The 19,080-nt window shown below is 51.3% G+C and overlaps 3 protein-coding genes across 3 annotated transcripts; all 3 read right to left on the bottom strand.

Moving 5' to 3' along the window:
* Window positions 1-75: 75 nt before the first annotated feature.
* Window positions 76-6,842, bottom strand: pank2 (pantothenate kinase 2). The gene is made up of 7 exons (XM_079752998.1): window positions 6,451-6,842; window positions 5,614-5,966; window positions 5,051-5,304; window positions 4,023-4,199; window positions 3,411-3,534; window positions 1,974-2,099; window positions 76-1,604 (listed from the first exon to the last, which is right to left on the bottom strand). The coding sequence occupies exons 1-7, from the start codon at window positions 6,674-6,676 to the stop codon at window positions 1,554-1,556; spliced, it is 1,311 nt and encodes a 436-aa protein (XP_079609124.1). The 5' UTR covers window positions 6,677-6,842; the 3' UTR covers window positions 76-1,553.
* Window positions 6,843-7,047: 205 nt separating this feature from the next.
* mavs (mitochondrial antiviral signaling protein) lies at window positions 7,048-12,886 on the bottom strand. The gene is made up of 5 exons (XM_079753074.1): window positions 12,794-12,886; window positions 11,391-11,513; window positions 10,525-10,705; window positions 9,615-10,135; window positions 7,048-8,730 (listed from the first exon to the last, which is right to left on the bottom strand). The coding sequence occupies exons 2-5, from the start codon at window positions 11,511-11,513 to the stop codon at window positions 7,993-7,995; spliced, it is 1,563 nt and encodes a 520-aa protein (XP_079609200.1). The 5' UTR covers window positions 12,794-12,886; the 3' UTR covers window positions 7,048-7,992.
* A 3,618-nt stretch (window positions 12,887-16,504) lies between these two features.
* Window positions 16,505-17,680, bottom strand: LOC307086875 (G-protein coupled receptor 151 protein; the record flags this gene model as incomplete). Its single annotated transcript, XM_079752223.1, has 1 exon — window positions 16,505-17,680. The coding sequence occupies one exon, from the start codon at window positions 17,678-17,680 to the stop codon at window positions 16,505-16,507; it is 1,176 nt and encodes a 391-aa protein (XP_079608349.1).
* Between the last annotated feature and the right edge of the window lie 1,400 nt (window positions 17,681-19,080).

Here is a 19,080-nt window from a genome sequence, read left to right as displayed (position 1 = left end):
GAGGTTTTGTTGCGAATACATTTTACTTTCAAGGCATGAGGCCATAAAAAAAACCGACACGAATCAAGATTGGATGAAGAGCTTTTTTATTTGCTTAAACATTTCCGTACAAAACCGTTAGAACATTTTAGTGCAAGTCGACTCTCTGAAGGAGCCAACAGAGGGGAACTTTTGGAGTAGATTATAAATGTAGAATAACCATTATCAATGGCAGAAAAGACCATACAGGCACGTTTAGTTTTAAAGCTTCAGAAGTCCTTCAACCACAACAAGTGGAAATGTCTCTGCTACCTGAATATGAATGAGATGGAGAAACATGGTCCCTAAATCGCCTGATTTAAATACTCTGAACACTGAACCAGAACGTTATGGAGATCACTCAATAAGGAGGCTTTGATTTTCAGCTGAATGATAATTCTTATCACATACAAATTGTCCTAGTGCTTGAAAAACATATTCTGGTATACTAAAATACATTTCACTCTCATAGAAAAAACAGCAGCTGCAGATAATCGTTAACAGTGCATTTATGACTCTTTGGGTTGAAAATGCAAACATGGAAAACACACACACACACACACACTAACAGTGTTGATATACAACAGAACAGGCCTTGCAATATAATCAGAAGCAACACTCATATCTTCCCGTGTTGAGCGCCGGGATTCACGTCAAGCTGCTATCGCAAGAAACAAAAGGCCTCCACTTTGGGACGGGTTTGAGGTTTTAAGCGAATCTCCACAAACATTCCCTGACAGAAATAGGCCCCCCCTGAGTCCGGTTGATAATATATTGTCTCAGCTACCAGTTTACCAGTTCAGTTACCGTTAGGTCCAGGTGAGTGGCACTGACAACAGTACCACTCTTGATTGTCACAACGGTCAACATATTCTTTGGATTCATAAAGTATACTTTTACTATAACACCTCGTACCACAACTACTGCAACAAGCCCTGCCCGTATGAAACGTTCAGAATCACTAATATTTGGTGCGCTTTAGGTCCCCGTTCCCAAGCAGGATCAACCGAACCCAACCTCATTCTAGATCCACACTGTTCACACAGCGGCAGGGATACGCTCACACACAAATGGACGCCAAGAACAGCACAAGAACAGTCACTCAAGATCCAGAACAAGAACAAGTAGCCGTCGACGCCGACGCCCACATGACTCAGGAAGCTTGTGCATGACAACATCTGGACATCTAGACTTTAGCATCGTAGGATCTGAATATCAGCACCGTATCACATAGATATAACCATCCTAGCGTCTAGAAATTAGCGTCAAGATATTAGCAGCTTAGCCTCTAGAGATGTAAGCATCCTAGCATCTTGATGCTAGCATCTTAGCTTCTAGAAGTTAGAATCCAGATATTATCAGCTTAGCCTTGAGATGTAAGCATCCTAGCATGTTGATATTAGCATCTAGAAGCTATCATCCGTAGATGAGCAGCTCAGCCTTTAGATGTAAGCGCGTTAGGTGCTTGTGGCTAGCGGTACAGGAGGTTTAAAGTGCTTCTTGTGGTCCTCCTCCTCCTCCTCCTCCCTCTCCTCCTAGGACGGATGCAGGAGCTCCAGCAGCGCCCCCACAGCTCCAAAGTACCCCTAGGGGAGGGGTCATAGGTCAGGGGTCAGAGGTCAAAGGCTGACACATCAGGCCAGGGCCACTGCTCTGCTCAACCTAGTTTAGGGAATTGTTACGTGAACGTGTGAAAAGCTGAAAGGATTTCAAACAACATCTTAAACAAATACATTTCAGTCTTTGGATTTCTTTAGAGGAGTAAGAAGACGCTCTTTGACGTCTACATTCATTCCCAGGGTTCCATTTGTCACATAAATCGAGATTTCTAAAAACAGGGCACGAGCATAAACATGTCATTAGTGAGCCAAGCGATGGGGAACCGCGCTCAGCCAATGGGATCGCCGCATCCCCGTTTTAGCCAATGAGATCCTCCCTGTCCCCAATGGGCTCACCTCGTGTCTGAGGAACAGGGCCTTGAGCTGTCCTTTGGACCAGTAGTCCATGGCGTAGGCCAGCAGCTTCATGGACAAGGTGTTCACCCGCAGGAAGTTCCCCACAAACACCACCTTGTTGATGTTCTGGGGAGGGACGGAAACAGTTAGGAATGTTCTCCAGAACCTCCGAATTGGGGGGGGGGAATGAATAGGGCAACCACCACCATTAAAATCCTGCCTCAATTAATACCGTAGGAAATTTGAAGGAAAGCAACTGAACAAGCATGCACAATCATTTTTTTTCGAAATTAAAACAGTTGAGAAACAAGGTTTGTTTGTAGCACACAGTCCGCCTGGAGATATAGAGCACCTTCTATCGGTCTGCGTTTGTAAAGAGCGCCCTCTAGGGGTTTGGAAAAATAGTTGGTTTGTGACATTTGGTCTCTGCACTTTACTTGCTGAGTCACTGTAACTTCCTCTTAGGTGTTCCTTGCTAAACTTTGCTCCCATCAAGAACCAATCTCGCCGTTATAAAGACATAAAAAACATTGTAATTATTTGAATGTTTTAGGATGGCACCCGATGAGGTCCTTTTTGGTTGGTCATCGTTAACAATCAATCCAAATAATTACAGAATACATACAGTAGCTTACAGTAGTCATCACCCTGTGCCTAGTGGGGACAGTAGACATCACTGTGTCCTCATAGACCCTAGTGGGGACAGTAGTCATCTCCCTGTGTCCTCATAGACCCTAGTGGGGACAGTAGTCATCTCCCTGTGCTCTCATAGACCCTAGTGGGGACAGTAGACAGCACTGTGTCCTCATAGCCCCTAGTGGGGACAGTAGATATCACTGTGTCCTCATACTCTAGTGGGGACAGTAGACATCTCCCTGTGCCCTCATAGCCCTGTACAATGCTGCTTGATCAAGACGCCACAAGGCAGCACCGTAAAGAGGCTGAGGACACCGGGACGGAGCGGTTCAACGCGGACGCATTGATTAAGAACTCTTGTTACAGATACGGTCAGTGAATAGTGGAATGGGTATGGTGTGTGACTCAATTAAAAAGGTCAATCAATTACTCTGCTACATGACTTAATGGTTAATGCTGGCACTGAATGTACGCACCTATTGTAACTTGTATGTCCACCTTCTTATCCTAGCTAGCTCTGTTGTATACGGGGACTGGGTTAACCTAACAATTGTTAGTGCTTGGCCCTTGGTTCTATGAACATCCCTACTGTGCGGACAGCGGTACATATTGTCTGACTAATGTACTTATTGTAAGTCGCTTTGGACAGCTGCTAAATGCAGTTAATGTAAACTAAAAACACATTAATGCTAAAACTTAACCTCAAAAGGTTTAGGGCTTTTACTTTGAAATATTTTTGCCGTCACCAATTGTGGTCGGCTTACAGCATGGAGTTCCCAGGCTGGGCGGAAGGATACGGACCTCGTTGAGGGCACACATGCGGGTGATCGAGCCGATGTTGTTGGTGATGGTGACCAGCGTGGCGCGGGCCAGGTCCGCCTTGGACACGCCCTCCCGCTTCTCCGATGTCAGCATGTTGCCAAAGCTAGCAAAAAAAAACAAAAAAAAACATTGAAAGCATAATTGTGAAAAAATACCAACTCGGGAGAGTCACAGTGCTGATTTTACCAATCTGGCTTGACGAGGAGCTGGTTTATCCTTCTCCACGGCAGGTGGAATCACGTTAAAGGTGGCATATTATACCACCAGTTGCCGTGTCCACCTAGATGTACGGCGGATAGATGAGCAACCTTTGCTTCAGTCCACTGGGTAGGACGGTAGACTGATCTATCCAGCACACATCTAGGTGGACACGCACACTTGTGATGTCAGAAGAGGCAGAATTTCAAAACGGCTTCCAACGACCCGGGGAATAATATGTCCCCTTTAACTAGCTTGCTTACTAAGCCAAAGCTAAATAACAAACAGCGGCGACCACCAACGCCAACTAGCTTTCCGACTTACCGATGCTAACTAGAATCCTTGCCTACCAACGCTTACTACAGCGACACCGGTTAGCCGACGCGCACACACCTGGAGGCCACGGCCCAGCCGGGCAGGCCGAAGCGCTCGTAGTCCCCGCCATAGATGTCCTTCACCAGCTTGTCCACGCGCGTGCTTTCTCCCTCCGACGCCATCTCTAGGGCCTCCTCGAAGGTGGAGCAGCCGGTTAGCAGGCAGCACAGACCCAGGAAGGTCCCCCCACCGAGGCTGGGGGGGGGGGGGGGGAGGGGGGAGGGAGGGGAGACAGACAGATAGATAGAGGGAGGAGAGGAAGACAGACAGAGGGTGGGATGGAGGGAGGGAAGACCCAAGGGATGGAAGACAGACAGACAGAGGGAGGGATGGAGGGAGGGGAGGGAAGACAGAAAGACAGACAGACAGACAGAGGGAGGAGAGGAAGACAGACAGAGGAAGACAGACAGAGGGTGGGATGGAGGGAGGGAAGACCAAGGGATGGAAGACAGACAGACGGACAGAGGGAGGGAAGACAGACAGACAGAGGGAGGGATGGAGAGAAGACAGAAAGAGAGAGAGAAACCACAAAGAGATTGTTAAACATGGTTTGTTTGCTTTAATTCCGGATAAGCAGGTTATGTTCACTGATTAAACGGACTCGGCGCAAACATGCACGCATTAGCATGACTTCTAGGAAGGCCAAACTGCTTTCAGATCACTGTGAGCGCAGAATGAATCTCCCCTTGTAATCCGCCTGATGGCTCGACAGGCCGCACACATCTCAATGTGTAACCTAAAGCCTCGTTTCAGCTGAGGATGCTAATGCTGAACCGTCCAACGCGAGTCTGCTCTTTAGTGTAGGAGCCGAGGTCAGTACGGGACCTATAGCCTACCATTAGAACCAATACAGTCCGCTCTACAGTGAATCAGCTGAGGACAGTGTGGAACCTATAGCCAACCATTAGTCAACACAGGTCCGCTAAGGTCCGGACCTCAGCTGGTTGTCACTGTCAGCTGTAGAGCAGACAGTGTTGGTTCTAGGCTATAGGTTCCATGCTCTACAGTGAACCCCTCCCCCCCCCCGTCCTGGTCCTGGATCTCACCTGGTCCCGGTGACCCTCTTGTAGTCTGTCTCCGAGTACACGGCCATGATGCTGACCCCCGACCCGATGTTGACCAGCAGCAGGGGGTAGGGGTCCTGCAGCCCGTAGGGCTTCTGCTCGCAGCGCTCGGGGTCGCTGGGGTTCTCGAAGTAGTAGCACTCCGACGGGTCGCTGACCACCACTGACTCGGTGAAGAGGACCCCCCGGATCAGGCAGTCCAGCTCGTCCAGCTTCTGCAGCTGCAGGTCTGCAATCTGGGGACGGTTAAGGCAAGACACAAACAGGAAGTAAGGGGTGGGGCCAAACAGGAAGGACAGACGAAACAGGAACTGTACAACTGAGCTACTGCACTTATTGCATTTTACTATTCAGACATGCGTTTAAGGTTTTAGTCCACGTAATGACAGTAAGGATTCCCCAGTGGTTTATTCTTTTGGACGTGGGGAGTTTTCCTCTAACAATGTGCGACATGGACTCCCAATACTATGAGCTTCCTTGTTGATCAACTGTCAGATATCCAGAAGAACTGTATTAAACGATAACCACGTATTAATTAAACGCACCGTTCGGAAGTCGGTCTCGAACTTGTACGCGCCGCCCCCCGTGGCGCACAGCGTGGTGTGCAGGCTGGAGAAGTGTTTGTTGCGGACCATCTGCAGGAAGGCGGGTAGGTCGTAGGTCGGGAAGCGGATGAAGTGCAGGTTCCCCGTCCGGCCGCACAGCGACAGGTCCTGGAGCTCCAGGTACACGTCGCGGATCCCCGTCTGCCCGTACGCCGTGTTGGAGGTCAGGTATCGGCGGATGCTCTTGAGGTTCTCCACCTCCTCCTGCTCCTCCTCCGCCGTGATGTCCTTCGGCTCGAAGTAGACCAGCTTCACCAGAGTGCCGCCGATGTCCATGCCGAACCAGGGGAAAGCTGCGGGGTTTACGGTGGCACCATTACGCGTTGGGGATGCGTCGGAGACGGGGGGGAAAAAATAATAATATAACGATAAACGCATGAGGTTGACTTTGGTATTATGCCATGACCTTGACACATAAAGCCCCTATAAAATAACGCATGAATCAATGAGGGACAATTGATATTAACCGATCCCCAGTTGCTGAACAGCGATAGTACAGTGTGTACTACATACGCCATCTTGTTGCAAGAATGGGAGCCGTCTATTTCCCGCGACCCGACATCCAAGGTGTCTGAGCTCCGCGCAAACGTGTCCTAATACCACGGGGTCACCGCCTCCCTGCCCCCGCAGGGGGCTACAGACCCACGCGTATGACCGCTTCCCATAATCTCAAGGGGATTCATTTAAATTACCCCCCATTGAGCCCCGCGTAAGGCTCAAGTCAACGAGCAACCATCCCCTTCCAGTGGATACTCCCAGCCCCTCCAGAACACGTACGTGGTCGGCTCCTCCTCAGCGAGTCGCTCCTGGTCGTTCCCGGACGCTGGAGGGACGCTCCCCGGGCAGAGGCGCCTGGTCCCCCGGCTGTCGCGGTCCCGCCGGTCGGCTCGTCCGCAGGGTCGTCGGGCGTCATCTCCTCCCCCGCAGAGCGCAGTGGCTTCGTGGGCGTTTCGTCCTCGTCGTTGTTGACTTCGATGTCGCCTCGGTGGCCGTTTAACGCCATCGAGGGCGACGGCGGTCCCGCGTGTGGGACTACTTTCTTCCGCGGGACGGGTCAACGCGACACATTTTAAAGGTACAAATCGGGTCGTTAAGGTAATTCTCACATCTAACGGTTTCTTACAATGAGCAGTCCCGTTTAAAGTGGACGGAGACGGCTGATGAAGAGAGGCTCGGCCAATGGGAGCGCGGATAGAAAACGGGCTCAGCCAATCGCCGTGGGAACAGTGCCGTCAGTCAACACCGTGTGCGCGTGCACACGGTGACAGAGGAGACGTTCTGTCTGACACAGTTGTTGTTATACTGGCACAACAAAATAACATCTCATTATATGAACAATAATTTGTTTTTGCAAATAACAGTAAGAGACGTACGTGAATTTTTCTCAGCAAGCTCATTTTTAATGTTTTGATTATCAAGTGGATGTTAATCTGTCTGAATAAGATTTCTGATAAAAAAAAAATTCTCGTTTTCATTACTGCGTTAGTACATTGGAAATAATATTGCACATACACCTTCTATTAAATAGAAAACAAGAACTAAGAATCGAAACGTATCTATTTCCTCGACATCAAGGTCAAATCAGAAGATAACAGTGTTGACAAAGTTGTGAGCTTTCCCTTTATATTTAGATTCTCCTCTCATCTTAGGCCAACCTTTTCATAGATATATACAAATAAATATAGATTGATCTACATTGCACTAGCCAGAACAACATTTAAAATTTATCGTGAAATGAATATCATTGCTATACTTGATTTATCAGCAGGGGATTCAAGTAAAAGTAGATGTAAGTGCTTATCAGACTAATATGTTCCTAATTACGCACAAGGCTATCATTGGCATCAGATACCCACCACATATTTGCATTGGGTACATAAATGACCTGAGAAATGATCTCCTCAAAGTAGAGTCAATAAACAAAGGGGAGAGAGAGAGAGAGAGAGAGAGAGAGAGAGAGAGAGAGAGCGGGCTTAATTACAGACAGAATGAATCATTGACAACCGAAGGTCTGCTATTATTACCGGGTAAATATTAAAGGACTGCCTGGCGGTATGGACCAATACCAGCAGCCCCAAAAGGCACCGCTCACTGGGGGGCGGGGGGTTCACCTGACGCGCGGTACGACACTGTGAGCGACCCACTCCATATCGCCACGGCAACAGCGGCGCCGCTATTTCAGGCTGGGGGGGGGCGGGGGGGTGGGCCCAATGCGTCGCCCACGTTGTCCCACCGCGCCTCCGGTGAACGCAACCTTTGAGATCCTGTTCCAGACGCCGCCGATCACGTGATCTCTCCCTCACGCGGAGTCACGGCCGGTTAATTCTTCAGCCTCCAGGCCACCAGCACGGCGCACGCCACCACCCCCGCAGCCGTCAGGGCATACTTAGTTCTGGAGGACAGGTCGACCACAGACACCTCCTTCTCCGGCGCCGGTGGGAGGTTGCCCCCAGGCGGCCGCTGGCGGGCGGGGGCTGGCTCATGGGCCCTGGCAGGGGAGGGTTTACCGTTGAGGATCTGGGGCTCGTGTCCACCACCCCCCCCCGGTGATGACGAAGAGGGCCGACTCGGGAACGCAACTTCACGCCGACCTTCGTTCCTCTCGTCCCGGCGTACCGCATTTCCCAGAAGGCCTTGCGCCGCGGCGGCAGGGCCGGCCAGGTTCTGGACCGACGGCTCTTCCATCACGTGGCCCACGTGCTCCAGGACCTCCCCGGCCTCCCGGGCCTCGAAGGAGGCCAGGGACCCGCGCGCGGAGGGGTCCCCGCGGGGAGGTGATTCGGAACCCTCCGGCTCGGGCTCGCTGATCTGCAGGCTGATGTCGTTCCCGGAGAACGGCGGCGGCGACAGGGCGGCGGTGGTTGACGTGGCGCCGGCGGTGTGGCGGCCGGCGTCGGGCCGCACACTGAGCAGCGCTCGGGGCTTGCTGAAGCACACGTCGTCCTCGTCCTCGTAGCGGAGCCGGTCAGGGTGGTCCTCTGGGTGGGGCCCCCGGGGGTTCGGGCGGTTCACCCTCGCTACCTGGGGCACCGCAGCCAGCGGGACGGAGCTCTGGACCTAGAAGGGAAGGGAAGGTCAAGACTCACCTGTTCAGAGTTCAAGGGTCAAGACTCAGCTGTTCAGAGTTCAAAGGTCAAGACTCACCTGTTCAGAGTTCTAAGGTCAAGACTCACCTGTTCAGAGTTCAAAGGTCAAGACTCACCTGTTCAGAGTTCTAAGGTCAAGACTCACCTGTTCAGAGTTCAAAGGTCAAGACTAACCTGTTCAGAGTTCGAAGGTCAAGACTAACCTGTTCAGAGTTCGAAGTTCAAGACTAACCTGTTCAGAGTTCGAAGGTCAAGACTAACCTGTTCAGAGTTCGAAGTTCAAGACTAACCTGTTCAGAGTTCGAAGGTCAAGACTAACCTGTTCAGAGTTCTCGGCATAGCCATCCCCTCTCACCCAGTATGTAGGCACTTATTACTGTTCATACTTAGTTATAGTACTAAGTTGTGTAGCATATTATGCTAGCTATCTTTGTTGTGTACAGGGAATGGGTTAACCTAGGAATTGTTACTGCTTGGCCCTTGGTTCTATGAACATCCTCACTGTACCGATGTAAATGTAAATGTAAGGTTGTCATTCTTTCCTTCGTTCGGACGCGTTGTACGAGGTCAATCAGACGAAGCCGTGGATGGCCAGGCTGAACGAGGTGGTGACCCTGGAGCCTGCCCCCTAACCCGACTGGTTTTACTCTCCTCACTGGGACCATGAAGGTTTTCAAAAGACCACAAGAGTGTTTCTTCCAACGATAATATAAAACTACTAATGTTCACCACTCGCTGCTGCTTTGAACAATGTTTGGAAGAACCGTTTCCATTCAATTTAATCCGTGACTTGACGCCTTTTCAAGTCAAACGATTCTCCCTGTATTCGGGATGGAGAGTGGCGGGGGGCGTTACCTGCTGAGGGTCGCTCTCCTGTACCGGAGGCTTCTCCGGGGTCAGGGTCGAAGAGGCGGACTCCAGATCCTCCTCAGACGAGTCGTCTTCGCTTGCAGACGAATAGTCCCCGCTCTGCTCGCCGCTCCGCCATGCTTCCATGGACTCCGGCTGGGCGGGACTTCCTGTCGGGGCGGGACTCCGTGTCGGGGCGGGACTTCCTGTCTGGGCTGGGACCTCACAACCGGCTCCGTCGACGGCCGTGAAGCCGGAACCGACCACCACGCCGACCGACTGCCCGGGTTCCTCCGAGTTCTCCTCCGGCTCCTGGCGGGCAAGGAGGGTCGCCGACACGGGGGTCGGAGAGGTCGACGGCTCCTTGGGGTCCGGTGCGGCAGCCTTGGGGGGCGGGGCTGTCTGGGCCCCTGGTGCCTCAGGGGTCTCCGGGAGGGAGGAGTCGGAGGAGGGCCCAGTGGGGGCTGATTGGCCGACGGCGGGGGGGTAGTGGACGGTTGCCATGACGACGTTGGATGCTTTTGAAACTGGGGGAAAGGGAAACAAAACAAACACAGACTCGAGAGATGTTTTTCTTTTAAACTCCCAACTACAAATATACTTGGACCTTATTTTTTGTATTATTTAAGATGTGAGTAAATATCTTCAGTTGTGATTGGGTGTTTTTGGTGAGGCTGGACCAATAAGGGGCCGGTCGGCTTCCACGGGGCTGTCGGGGTCATGACCCCTAGGTCTGGAACCACTGGGCCATGCTCCCCGCGCACCTGCAGCCCAGGGGGGCGGAGCTTCATGGCTGGGGGGCGGAGACTCAGGGCTAGGGGCGGGGACTCGCGGCTGGGGGGCGGAGACTCACAGCAAGGGGGCGGAGACTCGCGGCTGGGGGGAGGAGACTCGCGGCTGGGGGGAGGAGACTCACGGCGGGGGGTATTCAGGCGGTGGTACTCTGCCTCTATCTCGGCGGCCATGCTGCGGTGCTCGCAGGCGATGAGCGCGGCGATGAACTGCTCGGGCCAGTTCTCCCGCCGGCGGAGGCTCTGCAGCAGCAGCTGCATGGCGTTGAAGTTCCCATTGTGCTCCCGCTTCGCCTCGATCTCCTCCTGAAGTGAAGTGCACACCCGCAGACATAGTAATATAGTACACACACACACACACACACGTATAGTACACACACGCAGATATATAGTACACACCCACAGACATAGTAATATAGTACTCACACATAGACCTATAGTACACACATACAGACATTGTAATATAGTACACACACACATTTATAGTACACACACGCAGAAATATAGTACACACACGCAGACATAGTAATATAGTACACACACACAGAAATATATTGTAAACGCACGCAGACATAGACCTATAGTACACACACACAAACATAGTAATATAGTAGACGAATAGACGTACAGTACACACACTCAGATATAGTAATGTGTTCAAACACACAGTGAACAGAAGTCTGTCTCTGTATATGGTCGACACATGAGCTCAGCACATTAAGGCGAATGTGCATCAGATCATTGCTCCTCGTGGCTGTGCTTTCAGCACAAAGCAGCTATCACTACAGATTCATTAAAGCCATCGACTGACATTGAGGTGCACAGATTGACGGTATGAATCTAAGGTGACACCATAAAAGGTGAACTCCCTCCGTTATAACACTAAAATGGTTTAGTACTGAATGACAGTCACACGGTAAACGGTATGAATCTAAGATTATACTTTAAACGGTGAGATCCCTTCAGGTTATCGGAGGGACGTTGGACTCACCCGGTCGGAGAGGGTGAGGCAGGGCAGGTGAGGGATGATCTCTCTCACTTTGACCTTGCTGACTATGTCAGACATGTGGGTCCTGATGTAGCCATTGTAGAGTTGATCACTGGCAAAGGACATCTGAAACAAGCCAAACAACCTTCAATGACTCAACCATTATGTTTTTCAGAACTGTCTTGGAAACCAACATGAAGCAAGATGTCTGCCTTGGCTGTCATAATGGAGCATCAGCGGATAAAACGAAATAACGAAAGTGAAACTATGAAAAACCACGTGAAAGGAGATGCATACTGGTTTTCATGTATTGTTTAATCAAGGTTAACTATCCATTTGGAAAATAAAGGTTGAACTCCTGTTGATAACTCAGTGATGAACTATGGACTTGGGATTGTCTGATATGAGGACACTTAGTTAATAACAGAGTAATAAGATAAGCTAAGATAATAAGATAAGACGGATAGTGACCTTTTGACGGAAAGGATCTGAACGGCAGCAGGAAGCGTCTGTGTGTTGAACACACTCTGGTGTTTACACCTAAACAGCATACCGAAGCAATCGCCCGTTAATCGCTGAGAGCGGTCAGACCGGAGAGAGCCTGCTCAGGGTTACATTAACCCCGTCTCCGGAGACCTCAGGGGAGCGTGTGGAATAAACCAGGCGTCAAAGTGCAAAGTCTGATACAGTCACATACAGAGCCGCTCACATGACGAAAAAAGCGAAAGAAATACAAAAACGTTAACAAACCTCACCCCCACTTCATTACTTCATAGCTTCGACTGCACAGCGACGACAGCCCGTTGAGGAGACGGGCTGTCTATTGGGCTGACTATTGAAGGCGAAAAAATACCATCGACACAAGGACGCCTGCCGGACAGGACACGTCCTCTAAAAGTTGGCAGGTCATCCCGGCCGCCCACCTGACATTCCTCACGCCTGTATAGGTCCACTTTCAGCCCCCCATCAACAGGTTAACCACTTTAAATAGGGGAGATCAGACTGCCCGCCTTGAGGGAAGGCGAAGCCAAGGTGTGTATCGATCACAGCGTTCGGTTTGGTTTGCCATGCAATCGATTAGAAGTTGGATGTAGAAGTTCCCCAACATGGTGGACAGGACAGGGCGGGAGAGGGGAGAGGGGGGTAACCTGGTCTCACGCAAAACATGTAAACGCTGACTTTAAACACGCATCAGTCAATTGTAATCATACAATTATGTTCGAGTTCTCCACTGACACAGAAGAGGCGTGAACTTATAAACGACTATAAGCCATGATCAAGCATAAGGCAGAGCCTAGCTCTAAAGGACCGAGCTGTTTATTATCACACACACACACACACACAAACATCAACTGTCCCACAAAGACGAGGGTCTTTATGTCGCCTGACACGCAGGACTTCCTCACCTTCGGAGCTTTTCTGTTCCCCAGTGGTGTCCAAACGCAGAGACCTTCCTCTGCCAGTCCGCGCAGCCTTTTGTGCGTGAACGCGCGGGCTCGTGTGCGTCTTGTTTCGGGGGCGTGCACGCACGCTTCTGAAGCACCCGGTTCTTCCGGAGCGCACGGTTCTCGGGTCTGATTGGAGGACAGAGTCGTGTATAAAGAGGACGACCAATGGGAACCGTTTGTCGGACAAGTTGAGCGTCAATTCTTGGCTGTGCATGTCAAAGATTTTTTGTCTGCGTCAAACAATGGACCTGTAAAGACCCCCCCCCCCCCCCCCCCCCCTCAGAAATGTACAATAATATTTTTTTGAGAGAAGACGTAACACGTGTACTGTTATAACAAGATAACAAGAAGGGCCTTCTTAACAATAGGGAGAGTTGCATTGCTATTGAAATAATAAATAAAGATAATGTAGAATACTAAAAGTTGCGTATGTTTCATATCAGGACCGGATGTGGAGTCTTCTACATTTCCGGATGCATTGCACCGTTATAACCACTGGGTAGCACTGTGCACGCGTCCTGGTTTTCCCCGGACGGAGAGATGACATAAATGTAATCACCCGTCAAGAGTTGACCAGGATCAAATCATAAAAAGCCGGAGTCTTGATGGGAATAAGTGTTTACATTGTGTGGTATTAAGCTTGCAGTCATCTAGTGGGCAATATCTTTTTTGTGGTGTCATTTATGCTATTAGAGTGAGTTATATGCCGCCTAACGATAATATACCATAATACTTTCTTTTTTTTAATTGGAATTATATTTAACTCAATGGATGGATATTGTAACGGCTAAGGCTCTCCGCTGAATGGTCCTCGGTTCGATCCCCAATGTCCACATCTGTGAACAAGATGCACTGTATGCACAGCCTGCCGGCTCCTTAATGATGATCTGAATCCATTGTAAGTCGTTCTTGCAGGAAAGCATCTGACAAATTACAGCATCTGCTAAATAATTAATAGAATCAGTGTACTTAAAGTGTGCTTCTGAACGTGGGTGAGAGAGAGAGAGAGAGAGAGAGAGAGAGAGAGAGAGAGAGAGAGAGAGAGAGAGAGCGAGTAAGAGAGAGAGAGCGAGAGAGAGAGAGAGAGAGAGAGAGAGAGAGAGAGAGAGAGAGAGAGAGAGAGAGAGAGAGAGAGCTCTAACACCTTGTCCCCATGTCTTCCTACTGTCCCGTTATGAAGCGGTCCAGGAGTGTCCTGCCCTAGATTCCTTGAGCTCGCCCTCTACTCGTCATCTCAAGTCATCAGACCCCCCGGGCCCGAGGGTTCAACCAGCGGTTAAAACCTCTCCAGCACTACGATGCTTCTTTCTTTCTCTCTCTTATCCGAGCATCCCAGTGCAGCACACCGAGGGAACTCTCCTCCCCATCTCTCCCCAACCCTCGCTCCCCTCCTCCCTCCCCCTCACTCACTCTGATGACGCAGAGGGAACTCTCCTTTATTGAACGTCTCCCCCCCCTCCTCCTCCTCCCCTTCTCCTCCTGTATGGAACTCCCTCCGCCCCCCAGGGAGTTGCTGGTCCTTTAGCGGGCGGTGTTTATCCGAGCGGTGCATGATCCCAGTGCATTACCACCGGGCGGCTCGGTTCACTCTGGGTTACGTAACGGTGCGGTCGCGTACGGTCGCCAGACGAGCGCGAGTCGCCGCACAAAAGACCCGCGCGGTCTGGGACAGGACGACCCGCAGGGCACGGGCGTACTATTCCGCTCGGTAACCAACACCATTAGGCTTTTCAGGAGCGTCCAACATGTGGTTCCAGCTAGCAGGCTTTCGACGTGGCAGCACAACCGATGGGCTTGAAATTGTGGGTCAGAGCAGGATTCCCTGCACCCCCTCCAGTGAGGCTAGGCGTCACATTGTGATGGTTTGTTTGGTGTTTAGTACTGATATAGTTAGTGCGATATAGCATACCTTGCGATTGGATGTTTAGTTTTTAGTACTGATACTGTTCCACCTTCACACTGGAAGGCCTGGTTGTGCCGTTTTAAAAGGGCAAACTAAAAGATAGATCCCAGTCTCCATTGGAGGTTATTTGGATAATTAACATTCGACCACATTAGACAGACTTTTGTCTGGTTGCACAATTGAAGTCAGTTTAAAAGGAACTTGTCATTTGCCCTGATGAGTGACGCTAATTAACCATTACAGCATCAGTGATATCACCCTGGATAGACTTGCCCAGTTGCACATGCCCACGTTCTCAACTCAAACATTTACTTGAATCTGAATAACCGCAACCTACATTCAAACCTGGGCCTCTGTACTTGGTTGTCACTTTACGTTAATTGGTCGACAAGAGAGCGAAACCATTTCAGAGCTAAGAACAAGAGTGGGTGCAGTACCGCTGTTTCGCCTTCTGCATAAGAGGGGGCGCTGTTCCCGCTTGTTGGGATTTGTTTACTCTGCCTCAACAAATTCAGTAAAAGTAGCCCAGATGTTGCGATGAGCAGGGGCGATTCTAGGGTCAGAGCTTTAGAGGTGCTGAGCACTCAATGAGCCCCACTGCCACACCACCCACCCTTTTTTCACACAAAAACAAAAAATATTTCTATTGAAAAATAACTTCATAATTTTAACATTGGTTCAACTAACTCAAAAGATTTTATGTTTTGGACATTATTTAACAATTTCAAAGACGAACAAATATAATTTTTAGAATAACATTTCTTACTCCCAAGTTTTAGGGGTGCTGAGCCCCTTTTTAGGGGTGCTTCAGCACCCCTAAAAATGGGCTAGCCTCGCCCCTGGCGATGAGGTTTTCCCTCATCTATGGAATTCAAAATTCGTTATTGTTCCGCAATAAAAGTGTTTTTATATATATTTTGGTTAAGTTTTCATCCACCTGGAGCATCAATCAAGCCTGTAGCCTATACTCTAAAATGAGAGTCATAGTATTAGTGAAATGCTGAAGCCAGGGTGTGAATGTCCGTGAACTCATCAACCCTGACTGGTAGTACATGACAAATATGATGATATTTCAGTAGGTTGTTCAGAAATATGTAAGGCCTATTGATAATCCGACGTGCTCTGAGTGATTATCCGAATGGAATATTGCTTTCAGTTCAAATCTCCTCTGGATTATTATCATCATTATTATTAGACTAGATTATTTATTCGTTCGATTTTTTGACGAAGCAATGTTTTCCACCTTGGCGTCATGTCGGGTCATGACGTTTTCAATTAAATGGAGAGCTTTGCCGCTGAATTTCTGCCGGTTTTATCCGTGATTAAGATGTGATTATGGAAGATGTGTTTCATTGCATTTGAAAAACACTGGTTCCCGTTGCACTGGACACATTTTATTACCGGAATACAAATACATGGTCACAAAAATCAGTCGGTGTTCTATCAAATATGTACACGCACCATTGAAAACAGGATTTATTATACTTTGCGCCACAGATTAAGTCATCTAAACACAACGTGAATGCCAACAACACTGGGCTAAAATACACGCTACATTCAAAGTGTTTATAACGTGATGTTTATATAATAAAAACACATCGCTGTACCCGTTTATACCCTGACCCATGAAGACACCGGCGCGCCGACAGCGCGACGCGGTGCCGCCGAGGGGTTTAGGAGAGGAGCGATGAACTACAAGCGACTTTCTACTCTACTGGAGAACACCACGCGCCACGCCGTCCTACAACACGCCGTCCCGCGTCCCGTCACAGCATCTTCTCCTCGCGCTCCCACGGGACGGGGTCCTGATCGTCCTCCACGTGCGTGTTCCGCCTTCCGGTCCAGAAGTGCTCTACGTCGGGGAAGTTCTTTTCCAGCTCGTGGGACTCGGCCTTGTCGTCGCCGCCCTCCTCGCGCGCTCCTCCGAGCTCCGCGCCGTTACCCTCGCTCTTCGCCGGACACCTGTTGCCGCCGGGCGCGTTCCGGGCGCCTCTGCACGTGGAGGCGAACCAGACACCGACGACGCCGCGACGCACGTCGTCGTACATGGTCATGAGGATGGCGGGAATCGCGCAGCTGCCGGAGTACAGGAGGACCTGCGCGAAGATTGCGAGACCGACCGGCGGCTTGTGGAAGCCGAGGCGCGTCCAGGTGAACGCACTCCACTCGGGCAGCAGAAGCAGCGCGTTGGCGCCGGTCGCGCACAGCAGCACAAGCGTCACCTTGCTCTGCCGCTGCCGTTCGCCGCTTCTGGGCGCCGCCGAGTGGTTGACCGCGTCGTGCAGAGTCTTGACGTAGTAGGCCAGCGTGAAGGCGGCGGGAAGGGCGAAGGTCAGCGCGGGGTAGACCTTGTAGAACAGGCTCATGAAGTCCGCGGCGCACGCGGGCGGCGCCGACACGCAGATGAAGGTGTCGGCGCCGCGCGTCTGCAGCGAGGCGAACAGAAACTGCGGGACGGGGAACATCACGGACACCGTCCAGATGAGGGCGAGCGCACCGTGGATCCAGGTCGCGCGGAGCCGCGGCGGTCGCTTGGCGCCACCAGTGGGAACCGCCACCGGGTTGTGTTGGGCTCGGGTCGTGGCGGCCAGGGTCAGAGTCTTGGCCGCAACGCACGCGTGCTGGAACCAGTCGGCGGTGCTGCACACGAAGCTGCCCAGTGTCCAGGACTGGCGGTAGTAGGTCAGCGCGCGCACGGGAGCGCACAGCAGCAGGATCGCGAGGTCCGTGGCGGCCACGGCGGCCAGCAGGGCTTTGACTTCCGAGCCTCGCGCTCTGCCGAAGTCTCGGTAGAAGATGAGCATCACGAGCAGGTTGCCGACGGCGCCGGACACGCAGATCCCGATGAGGATGACCGGTACAGCGGTCCTCGTCCCCTCCCCCGGGTGGAGTTGGACTCCTCCGACGAAGTCCACGAACGACTCGTTCATGAGTCGATCCATATCCACGTTTCTGGTGGCTTTGTAAACAACACCGACAACCCCGATTATGCCTCTTCGAAGTCAGACTCCGATTATGCCTTTTTAAAGTCAGATATCGCGCGCTAAAGTCCAGTATAATTATAATGATGGATCAGTCTTTTGGCGCGCTGGAGCTGTCCGCGAGCCGGCAGGTGCTGGGGCGCGGGTAAACAGAGTGAGCGGCGCGCGCGCGCTATGGCAGGTGCGCTATTTCCAGTGCTGCCATTTGCGTCGTCAGGCGCCCACGTCACTTTCCCTCCGTGGCCCCGGGCTCGAGCCCAGCGCGCCGTGGTGGCGTCTCTCGCTGTGACGCGCGTGGCCGAGCTCGCGGGGTTGTATGTGCACGCTCAGAGAGAGAGCAAGAGAGATCTATATTCTGACTTTAGATTTTTTTCTGTAAATATTCCATGACCTCCCCTAATTTATTTTGATTGGATGGCGGTCCGGGCGGTATTGACGTCACGCTGTGCGCGGGCAGATGTTGTGTCATATTAATCAAGTGTCGTGTATAATGATAAATTTATGTCTTATATCGGCCTGAGCATGTCATTAGTTATCGGTGAAGAACCAACAATAAAATCGTAATGACTTGCAAGAAGCATATTGGTGCCTCTAGGAAATGTGTTGACTTGAAATGTCTAGAGAGTGGGGGGGGAGAGGGAATGAGAGGCACATACATAAAGAGAGAGGGAGGGAGTGGGAGAGTGATGGAGAGAGGGGGGGGGGGGTATAGCAGTCAACATGCAAGGAAAGAGGGAGCAAGGGAGAGAGAGGGAGAGAGAGAGAGCGGAGGACGGAGAGAGAAGGAGCGAGGGAGAGAGAGGGAGAGAGAGAGCGGAGGAGGGAGAGAGAGCGAGAGAGAGAGAGAGAGAGAGAGGGAGAGAGAGAGAGAGAGAGAGAGAGAGAGAGAGAGGGGGAGAGAGAGAGAGGGAGAGAGGTGAGGGTGCCCACTCAAATGCTGTCACCTTCGCAGTAAGGGCCGGTTGCTAGGCGACCAGGCCACTCACCCAGCGGGGGGGGGCGAGAGGAGAAACACCCAGCGACTCTGGAAACCCCTCAAGACGCCCCCCCTCCCCCCAGCCTTCACAGACCTTCTCCAGTCAGCCGCCCTTTTGGCTGGCTGGGGGAACCTTCTAGAATCTTACGGGGAATCCATGACGACCCGATGCAGCACCCGCCGTTGTCACCCCGACGGCGAGTGGAACGCCGAGGTATCGTTGACATGTCGACTTTCCAGAAGGTTCTCCCTGTACCCAGCTCACCAACATGGCCGCAGGCGAGTGGGGTGAAGGTCCTGGGTCAAGTGGGGTCCCCCCCCCCCCCAACTGGGAAGGCAGGGGGCCACCTCATGTCTGCAGTCCAACCTGTACCTTTGAGCAATG

Source organism: Pollachius pollachius (genome assembly GCF_949987615.1).
Source record: "Pollachius pollachius genome assembly, chromosome: 15".
In the NCBI taxonomy this organism is placed as follows: domain Eukaryota; kingdom Metazoa; phylum Chordata; class Actinopteri; order Gadiformes; family Gadidae; genus Pollachius; species Pollachius pollachius.
Note: the sequence above shows the minus strand (reverse complement) of the source record. Positions and strands in the feature narration are given on the sequence as shown.

Coding starts and splice junctions, on each gene's coding strand:
- pank2 (XM_079752998.1), bottom strand. CDS start 6,676: ATGGCGTTAAACGGCCACCGAGGCGACATCGAAGTCAACAACGACGAG. Junction 5,967..6,450: donor GCTGAGGAGGAGCCGACCAC/GTACGTGTTCTG, acceptor TAAACCCCGCAG/CTTTCCCCTGGTTCGGCATG. Junction 4,200..5,050: donor AAGAGGGTCACCGGGACCAG/GTGAGATCCAGG, acceptor CCCCCCCCCCAG/CCTCGGTGGGGGGACCTTCC.
- mavs (XM_079753074.1), bottom strand. CDS start 11,513: ATGTCCTTTGCCAGTGATCAACTCTACAATGGCTACATCAGGACCCAC. Junction 10,706..11,390: donor GCCTCACCCTCTCCGACCGG/GTGAGTCCAACG, acceptor ACTTCACTTCAG/GAGGAGATCGAGGCGAAGCG. Junction 8,731..9,614: donor AGGAGAGCGACCCTCAGCAG/GTAACGCCCCCC, acceptor CTTCCCTTCTAG/GTCCAGAGCTCCGTCCCGCT.